The following is a 10587-nucleotide window of genomic DNA, read 5'->3' on the forward strand; positions in this document are numbered from 1 at the left end:
AGTTTGAGTATGGATACATCCAACAAAATCAAAAGATAATCCGTAAGGTGTCCTCGAAGTGACAGGCCATATAAGAAGCTACCCAATTTGTAGCTCCATTAGCTTCTTTGAATACATGCATTTGCTACACAGCATTGGCCAGTATTCTAGCTGCCTTTGTTATACTCCCATCAGGATTTACCATGCAAACATAGAGATAGCCCCCGGTTACATACACTCCCCGCCCACTTTGGGAAAAAAATTACTCGGAGATTGCCAATTCGACGGGGCGAGGCACCTGACCTTGTTTTCCAAAAAAAGGGTCGGGTTGTGTCTTTCGCGCGAAAGAATGATTCACTTTTTTTTCACGATTTGCACCGTTGGATAGCGAAATAGCCGCCATGAGATCTGTGCAGCAGATGAATGAGATGGTTCGGAGTGCTTTGAGAGCTGTGCGAGGGGCGATCCAACGGTTATGTCCCGTTTCGCGCGAAAGGTACAAGCCGAACCCTCCAAAACAAGCACCGTATCCAGTCTAGATTCTAGCGGGCGAGACGGTTGGGAGGAAGAAGAAAGCAATGAATGCGGAAAGCCCCCCTGAAGCCGTCGTTTGTATACATTATCTCCCCCTCACCTCCCTCTCATTCCATCCATCCTCTCTCCTCCTCACCCACCTCCTCTCATGGCGTCGCCCGCTCTGCTCTCCCTTTCTCCAAAACACTTTCTCGCCCCACAAACCCTAGCCAGGCCTCGCCCCCTTCCTCTAATCCCGACTGCTGCCACTCCTCTCTTCCGTCCACCGAGTATGATCTCTCTCTCTCTCTCTCTCTCTCACATTCGGTGGAACTACTTGACTTGGTTCCTCTTTTCTGGTTTGTTGATCTCGTCTCTGGTGTTTCAGCAGTCGGCCGTGGTGGTCTGGCTCTCGGGAGGTGCCCATCGATTGTTCCAGGAGCCACGGCTGTGTCTGGAATTGAGAATGATAGGGTTTTGGCTGTGAATAGGAGAGAAGAGAAGCCGATCATTGTTATTGATAACTACGACAGCTTTACTTACAATATATGCCAGGTATTTGTTCAACGAGGATTGCTTGCTTATTCTTGTCTTTTTTTCTTACCAAGATTCAATTTTTAATCATCGTTTTTTATTGTAATCGGGTGCCGTATGTGAAACTCATACTGTTTTTGTTAATTGAATGGGTGAATGTGCCGTAGAAATTTTTAATGTGTTGGAGAATGGAGGATGATATGAGTTATTTGGAACAAACGGGAGAAGAGGAAGGAATTTGTTTTGCTCCCAATATGGGGTCTAGATATAGTGACAGTCTCTCTGTACTCTGTTTCTTAATTTAATTTGAAAAGGGGACTTTCTGTTGCAATTGGGACTGCAGGTTTTAATAAAAATATAGTTAAAGCTGAGTGCTAAAGCATGCATTTTTAATTCTTAAGCTTGTAAAAGAAGGAACTTTTTGCCATTTGATGATGATATCACATTAATGGAAAAGGAAAGGAGCAAACCTAAAGTTTTCTGAAAGTAGGTGAGTTATAATTTGAATGTTATACAATAATTCTTTTGCTAGTCTTTCTTCTAATAATGTTTCAGTGAACAGCAAAACTAGCAGAATATCATAATTTGCCCTTCCAGTAACCAAATGGATCATGAAATGGAATATCTACTATTTTATATCCAATGTAAGAAGCCATATGCATACGAGTGCAATGGGCTTAATCTATGAGCAAGACCAATACTAAGGGATAAAATCATTATAAGTTTTATAGTATGAAGTCCTTGTGTACTCTTAAAAAGCAAATGAAATAGTTATAGACAACACATTAGACCTGTGTTATGTGATCCTTACATAGAGCAATATATTGTTTTAATCACCATACTTACGATACAGAACACAGCAGATATGCTGACTTTGTAGGAGAAGCATGAGAATGGTATCTGGTCTAAGAATGTCTACATAAGAGGTGGCTAAGATGTCATTGTAAGAGGCTTGACAGATTAAGATAGATTTAAATACATGTGACCATTGATGAAAGGACATACTTGTTAGGATCATTGATGTGATTTTTATTATATGCAAAAATTAGACTGTGCTAATTAGAGCATAGATTGTAGTGTCTACAGTAACTTCTGTTATATTAAAAGAAGTATCTTAGATAATTTCAGGGTTACTTTGAGATTTACGTGCATCTTTTATTTGATTTTGCTGCAACTTATATCCATGAGTTTCACTTCTGCATTGTTGTACTGTACATGTTTCTGGGAAAGGTTTTTCATTCTTCATTTCATTCTTTACTTTCAATTTCATGCATGTATTTCTAGTTCATTGAATCAAATTCACAAGTTTGAAGATTTTATGCTTCCGGATGTACCAATTCTGCTTCCAGGCAACATAATATTGATAAGACTGATGCATTGCCTTTGCTCTAAAACCATAAGAAATGTAGTTTTCTATAAGGAGATGCACTTAAGTCTTGAATGGTGAGTGGAGAAGTAATGTCACCAAGAAAATATCAAAATTGTTTGCAGCCATAATTAGAAAAGGAAATATATAACATAAACTAAATGCTTTGCCACATCTATTTGGAAATCTCTGGAAGAAATAGAAGAGAGCTTATGATTGTTCTAAATGGGAAAAAAAAAGAAGGGTTGTCTTCAACATTTTAGAGCATGACAAGCATGATGGAAACTATGGAAATCACGTCTTTGTTTTTGTTGAGATATAAATATAGTCAATATTGTGGTTCATTTGAAAAAAGAAAAAAGAGAAAAATATGACTTATCCATTTTGTGCTGAAGTATATGGGAGAGCTGGGAGCTAATTTTGAGGTCTATCGTAATGACGAGCTCACTGTGGATGATCTAAAAAGGTACTGTTTATTTCTGAGATCATAACATTTAATTCAGTTGGTTATTTTTGTTTATATATTGAAATTACATGTTCTAGAGGCCTGAGTAGCACTGAACTGAAGTTTCTATGTTTTGCTGATAATTCAAATCTAATTTTTTTCTTTTAGGAAAAATCCAAAGGGGGTACTTATTTCTCCAGGGCCTGGTAAGTATTTTTTGCTAAAAGTTGTCATCATGTTGTCAATTGAAGAGTAAACATTCTGTGTCTTCCATGTATAGGGTCCCCTCAAGATTCAGGGATATCATTGCAAACTGTTTTAGAACTTGGGCCTTCAATACCTTTATTTGGAGTTTGTATGGGCTTACAGTGCATAGGAGAGGCGTTTGGAGGTTTGGATCATTATAATTGCATGCCAGCAGAAATATTTAATCTGTAACATATATTGCCGAGTTTAATTCCTTCCTATTTATTTCAGGAAAAATTGTGCGATCTCCTTCTGGTGTAAGGCATGGGAAGAGTTCTCTTGTGTATTACGATGAAAAACAAGAAGATAATTTATTTTATGGTTTGCCAAAGTAAGACTTGTATTGTTTTTTTTTTCTTCCGGACATAAGTTCTGCTTTCTTTTTTATGCTATTTGCTGAGTTTTAGTGTAGCTTACATGTTTATAAATAATGTTTCTTTCTTTCTTTTCTATTTCAAAGTTTTCATATTTAAAGAGTCGGGACAGTATTGGGACCTAATAAAATACTGTTACAAGTCTTGGTACCGATATTTCAAACCTTGACATTGGAAATTATAGAAAAGCAGAGGACTAAAAGCAAAATTTCTAATAGGATCCTACATATAAATAAGACATGCAATCAGCTAGGATAAATAAAGATTGTGGTGTGAAGCTTTTTAAGACAAATCTACAAGTATCCTTACAATTGACACCTTATTGTAGTTAATATTTAGTGGACATTATATTAATTTAGGATTTTATTTCTACCTTGACTATCCATGATTAGAACTAAAATCCTTGCTCTCAAAAACTATTTTTTTGTTGAGCTTTGCATTTTTCCAGGTTGTTTTGAACTTCTAAGCATTATGTTTTGAAGTTTCAAAGCAACATTAAGTTTAATTGCAGATAATTCTTAAGTGTCCTTTTCCGTCTCTCTGTCATTTCACTCCTATATTGTTTTGTGGAAGCTTTAAAATACTCGTCTGATCCTTCTTCTCCCACTGTATGTTCTTATAGCGCGCTGATGTTTCTGCACTTAAATGGCATGTCACATGTTTGACATTTGAATATTCTGTACGTCAGTTTTCTCAGTCCCTTGCATGCTTGGTTTATAGCATACAACCCCTAAGGATGCCACTGATGTTGACTTGTCATCATGGTGTTCTGTCCATATTGGCTGGAATTCTTTTCAATTGATTTTTAGGTCATTGGCATGAGAAATCATGTTAGTAGCATCCCATACCAACCATGTTTGTGTCCATCCTGAGGTACACGACATGTGCAACCATCTTCTGGCTACTAACTGAGCAACCCCCTCTGATGCCCACTATGTTCAGCACAAATCAAAAGAATTTTCATTCTTCTGCCACTTTCCCAACAGTTTTAGATTGAAATAGTAAGGACCAACAGGTTCACAACCAATGTTGTTAAGATTGGGAGCGAGTCGTAAATTGTAGAGGGGGCTAGATCAGATCGGATCGTGAATTGGATCCTAGAACATAAGATTGTTTTCCAATTTCTTTCAGAAATTTCTAAACATAAAAGAAATATGAAAATTGAACATGAGTCAACTATAAAGTGGATGAATATAAAATAAAATGTATCCATACAACAAGTATAGTTTTCACCAATATGGCCCATATATAATATTTCTAATGAAACAAATGTTATGTTTGGTTATTCCAGATGCTTATATACAATCTAAGTTTATTTATCCTTTTATGTAGAATCTTAGAATAAACAAGGATAAGACCAAGGAATGCTGAACCGGCTGGTACCAGCCGGTTCAGCCTATACCGAACCGGTCCGGTCTATGACTGGGTCGGTTCTGGCATAGAAGCTCACAAAAGTTAGCTTCTTTCTGATTATCAATCAAATAACATAAATTGAAACTATTATACTCCTACACACTTGTGGGTGCATATGTACATGCACTTGTCATTCCTGCATGGAAGCACACAACCTGATTACTTAATTGTTGAAACACATGATAATAGAAAATCAGTGAATTTAGCAAGTCCATGATTTATAGCTTTGAGGTGCACAAAAATCAATCAACTCTTTTGCTTAAACAGCTTACAAACATGATCCAGCAAAGTTAATAATTAAGGTTTGTTGATGTTTACTGTGAAGCTTGTCATAGTACCATTTAAGTTGCAGTAATAAGTTGATTATGGTAAGGCACATACTCAATAAACATCTTCCGGAACACTTGGTTGCTTGTACCTTGCTTATTGCTCAAATGTCTAGTTATCTGAATATGTAAGTTGAATTAGGCAATGAGACATCAATAACATATCCCAGAGATTATTATATTCTTCAAGCTTCCAGTCTCTGAACATACACACAAGCTTATTTACTGGTTTCGGTTATACCTTGCAGAGATGGAACACTTCTACGGTTGCCAATTCCAAAATCCTTCCATATCAAACCGGTTATATATATATATATTCTAAAACATATGGTTGCTTCATGCTGTAGTAGAACTTTTCTATTGGAATCAATCCATGTGGGATTTATAGGGCGGGTCAAAAATTTCAATTATCTGTTTTTAAGAACAATATCTTTTGCTCTCTTTACCTCAAGAATTTTTTCCATCTTATTTTATTAGGGTTCCACACTGCACTTCATCGAGCAATCCCGAACACTTTTTTGATTGAACTGTTGATCTATATTGCAAATTGTTGGTAGCTTTGTTCTGGAATATAATTATCTGTCAAGATTTAGATTTTAAAATTTGAAACAATCAATTTTACTATCTAAATCGAACTCTGTTAGATACTCTTACTTTTCTAGTGTCTGTGTTTCTTCAATTTGGACCGACCATCAGCATGTTTAATGGGGCATGGAGCCTTTGATGCTTTAGGAAGCTGAAAGCCTTAAATGCAAGATTAGAAGAGTAACTTATCAGGAAGGGCCTTCAAATCTTTTGTAAAGTAATAGCTTATATATATTATTAGTTATTGAAAAGTAGGATTTTTTTTAAAAAAAATTACTTTCACAAGGGCCTCCCTTTTTTTCCTTCTAAGTGGTAGTTTAACACTTTTTCTGGACAAATTTCTAACAACAAATGATATGTGGGAGCATTACTGTTGAATTTTATTTCCTCAGTTTGAGAACTTGTCATAATCTTTTATATTTGCTGGATTCTACTCTTCTTTTCTCTTGAATTTAGTGAGTTATTTCAAAATTGATTGTCCTCTTTGAATTTTTTTGCTGAACACTTTTAGGAATCAGAGTCTGATCTAAGGCAAATTTGAGTCCAGTATTCCTGGCATTGCTATCTTGACGACTTTTACTATTGTCTCCATGTTGAGTGAAGCACATGGTTTTATGTGTGCTTAGTTCATGTGTTCTTTTTCTGGAGGAGGGAGAGGCAAAGTTGAATTGTGAGTCTTGGGTCTTCAACAACATTACAGATTACAGAACATGTTTCATGGGTATTAAGTGGGTGTTGTCCTAGCAAGGGACCATCGTTCTTCCCTGCCTGTTAAAGTGATAAAACATCTGTCATTACCTATAACATGTTAGAAGCGTTGATGATAAAGGCCGCAAGATCTTAGAGCCTATTATCTCATGCAAATCCATTTGTACTTCATGTTAGTTGTATCAACAATTTAGATGATATCATTCATATATTTGACTTTCTTACCATTGCAATGCAGCCCTTTCACTGCTGGTAGATACCATAGCCTTGTGATTGATAATGATAGTTTCCCTAGCGATGCACTTGAGATTACAGCATGGACAAAAGATGGACTGATAATGGCGGCTCGACACAAAAAGTATAGACATATCCAGGTGCGTTGGCTAGTTCTAGTTTTGTTTTTTTGGGGGTGTTCTATTTTCATGTTCTACTGCAAAAATAAGTAGGAATGGAATCTTCAGTGTTGTTTCATTGAATAGTAATCAACTTAGGAAACTATTGTTTTTATCTTCTTCTTTTTTCCCCTTTGTCTCTGGTTGTAAGTGAAGTGAATATATGAAAATAATTGCCAAAAAAAGGTGCTAGGATTTACTTTCCATTTCTTTTACACTCATGATTTGTATTTGTTAAGTGGGAGAACATGGAAAAAATATTGCAAATGAGAGAACAGATTGCAAAGAAAAGGACTGCTCATCTGTTTCCCTCTCCCAATCTCTTTCTTCCTCCTCTAATTCCATATAATCACAATTAAGTATAACTTTGTATCTTAAATCCACATCCACCATTAGACTTTAAGAGTGCCACCACAAGAGGAAGATGATGAAGGCTATAATAGATGGAATATGAAGGAGAATAGGAGAAAGTGAAGGAGGTGAGTTTGAGTGTAATCCACCACTTGTCAAACTTTAACATAAACATGAATTTCATGTTTATTTTTCGTCTTATTGTCAAGAACTGTAGTCATATGCTACTTACATGGGTGGCCATCATTAGTCCCAATACCACACTACTAACTAAAGTGTTGCCAAGAACACATCTCATAATCTGATTTCAGATTGTAGGAAAACATGTTTTATAAAGATCAACCATCGACTGCCAAATACCTAATAAGTACTATTTAACTTGACTTTCACTTCTTCACTTTGACTGAGATATGGACCACTTGAAAATAGGCAGGACCAGATTTGTCGAGAAGCATACATTATGAGTTTTGCTGCCAATGTGCATGCTTCACGTGCTTCTGGGCTATTTGAGTCTGATTGCTTGTTAAATAATATCTTTTGTATGATTGGTGAATAAAGAGGAAGGTAAAGAAGCATTTGAAAATATGAGACAAACATTTCTCAACGTGAGGCTTCTTCTCCTTTTAATGTTTTCTATTTGTGGTGTTCTATTTAGTCATACACATTAATTGATTTTATTATCATTGCATTCATTCATTGTCAGTTGCAGCCCTCTAAATCTTCTTTGTAACTAACATTGTTGCAGCACTATCCCAGCACTTTTGACCATTGTTCATTCTGGTTCCTTGACATTGGTTGTAAATCATAGTCTTAATTATTTTTATTTGGCTACCTTTCTTCTTATGGATTGTGTGGTAACCATTTTGATTCAGCTAGACCATCTGGCAACCATTCATTATCATTCATATGGTAATCCTTCTCCATTTCTTTCTAAATTATTCTTTCCATATTTAATCTTGCAACCCCATTATTATCATTAGCTTCCAACTCCCCTAAAACAAATCGGCTTGTTTTGTTTGGATATAGTACTGAATATCGATTTTTTAATGACTATATGTTCACCAATGGTTGAGAAGAATGCATTTGATATGCAGTATGGTAGGCTTTTTTTTCATAGTTTTGAGAAAAGTTGATTGTGTGAAATGACATTTTTCAGATTTAACCTGTACTCGAATGTAGAAGATGCAAGGTATCAGCTATGCAGTATAAAAGAATGTAGTTAAAGACTGAAAGAAGCAAAAAATACTACAATGTACATAGTATAACATTAAGGTTTCAGCATTTACAAACGTATGCATTATCAGTCTTTTGTATAGGAGGTATATTTACGAAAGTATGCTTTATCAGCTCTTGCTTTATTGCCTTAAAAAAAATAACAATTCAAGTTATTGTTGATCAGTACCCTTTTTTTGACCCTTTGGTGTTTCTGTTGCTTTATGAGTATGAAGACATCAAAATGAAAAAAAGAAACCTGCTTCTTCTTAGGAGTCGAAGGACCTTTCGTGGCTTAAAACATGGCCTACTAGTGCTTTCTGTTAAATAAAATATGTTTTCACTATTAGAGAAAAGTAAATCACAAATATAAAAAAAGGAAAGAACTCAGAAAACTATGATCCACATGGTAACCAATGTATAAAGCTGTCACACAATCAGAAATTGAGGGTCCCTGTTTATAAAGGCACCTAAAATCTTTAAACTTAAACTCACTTGAAATTGTACTTTTCATATGCCAACCAATATCTAAAATTGGACATTTATATACTTAAGCTACACAAGTAAGGATTTCAAATTCAAAACTAAGGCAAAAAGCTCTCTAATACTTTATGTGAAAATGGTAATAAAGTTAAATTATATTTTCCCCAGTTAGTTGTATTCTTGTTTTTAAGCAAAATAAACAAGAATATGAGACCCAAAAATAAGCCAAAAATTGCATTGGCGTAAGTATCCATGTGTCTATTTAAGTGCAGACAGACATGATTGAATTTCATTCCGTCTTTGCATTGGTGGCCCTATTTGGATGAGGGAGGGCTGCAGTTCAAAGAAGATAAAGAAATTAGGAGTCAGAGATATGCATCCCACTCATTTGTTCCCTTTTGTACCGATTTTTCCAGGACTAGGAATTCCTCCTCCAAGGTGATGAGCATTGTCCCCCAAAAAAATGGGGATCTTGAATCCAAGTTCTGCCTGAATTCTCTCTCACTCCTTTGAAACACCTCTTTTTAATGTAAACTCTGGCTGACTGTACATTGTCGCATGGATAAGGTCTTCTGGCTTCCAAAAAAGCCCAAATAATGCACTGGAAGCCTTATTTTGTACCCCCTTTTGTTTTCTTGATGTTTATCTCCCTTCTGCTTTCTGTTCTGGTGGTTTGAGGGTCATTTCTAAGAACACACATTCTTTTGCATTGGGCCAATAGCATCTTTATTTATGTCTCAGTGAGGAGTGTCAAGTTTTCAGTGTAGCTTGACTGAATGAACCATTACCTATGGTGCTTTAATCTTGAGGATATATCTAATACTGCACCTGTGTGAGTTAGGATCAGGGACTATGGAGTGCATCTTCCATATTTTTTTGTTTTAAAAAGAAAAAAATTCATTTTGTAATCATGGCGTAGGTGATTTGTGCTGGGAAAGTTATCATGGCCAGTGCACTGCCAGTTTGTGACTAGTTAACAGAAACAAATGTAGTCAAGTCTCGCATTATTTAGGTATGCTAAAGCTGTATATACACACCATTCAATCAAGATTTCTTTTGTTCTTACAGTGTGGGTGCCATTCAGTTTTCCAGACTAGTGAAACCTGACCTGATATTCTCATTGTTCCGTCCTTGTTTTGATCAGTTTGCCCTTACAAACAGTTGCTAGTCATGCGGCATTATCTGTTCCTGTATCTTTCCATGCTTTTTTTCCTTGGTGTTTCCTACAAATGACTGTTGTGATCTTTGTTAATTTTTATTTACTTTTCGAGCTGCAGGGAGTTCAGTTCCATCCTGAAAGCATCATTACATCTGAAGGCAAAACGTTGGTTCTCAATTTTATTAAACTGATGGATAAGCTGGATTCAGATTTCAGAGCGCACTTGGAAAGGAAAATTTTAGCCTGAATGCCTCTAGAAAGATGCTCCATTTCTCCAATGCATGAATGGTTGTGAGTTCACATTTGATCCTGTAGAATCTGACCCATTTTCTCATCGAACGGTTGCAAAATCAACCAGATTGATTTGTGGAACAAAAGATGTACTAGGTGGGAGGCAAATCATTTTTTCTTAGGATTTGGAACAAATAAACAAAAAGGCTTGGATGGCATTTATATTGATACTCATTTTGCTTCAATTACTTCTTTTATTTTCCCCCTTAA

General features: G+C 35.9%; 1 protein-coding gene across 2 annotated transcripts; it reads left to right on the plus strand.

The window, feature by feature from the left end:
* Nucleotides 1–510: 510 nt before the first annotated feature.
* Nucleotides 511–10587, plus strand: LOC103711108 (anthranilate synthase beta subunit 2, chloroplastic-like). 2 transcript variants are annotated; one of them, XM_008797115.3, is made up of 8 exons: nt 511–782; nt 884–1047; nt 2788–2858; nt 3006–3043; nt 3118–3228; nt 3315–3414; nt 6728–6863; nt 10205–10587. In XM_008797115.3, exons 1-8 carry the CDS (start codon nt 662–664, stop codon nt 10331–10333), a joined length of 870 nt encoding a protein of 289 aa, XP_008795337.1. In that variant the 5' UTR covers nt 511–661; the 3' UTR covers nt 10334–10587. The 2 variants fall into 2 exon arrangements, with proteins under 2 accessions (XP_008795337.1, XP_008795336.1); XM_008797114.3 differs by having other exon boundaries at nt 512–782; nt 881–1047.

The sequence above is a fragment of the Phoenix dactylifera genome, chromosome 8, assembly GCF_009389715.1.
Source record: "Phoenix dactylifera cultivar Barhee BC4 chromosome 8, palm_55x_up_171113_PBpolish2nd_filt_p, whole genome shotgun sequence".
NCBI lineage: Eukaryota > Viridiplantae > Streptophyta > Magnoliopsida > Arecales > Arecaceae > Phoenix > Phoenix dactylifera.

Bases quoted from the DNA above. Each gene is read 5' to 3' on its own strand.
- LOC103711108 (XM_008797114.3), top strand. From the start codon at position 662: ATGGCGTCGCCCGCTCTGCTCTCCCTTTCTCCAAAACACTTTCTCGCC. The intron at 2,859-3,005 runs GTACTGTTTATT...TTTTTCTTTTAG, and splicing joins ACTGTGGATGATCTAAAAAG to GAAAAATCCAAAGGGGGTAC. The intron at 3,229-3,314 runs GTTTGGATCATT...TATTTATTTCAG, and splicing joins CATAGGAGAGGCGTTTGGAG to GAAAAATTGTGCGATCTCCT.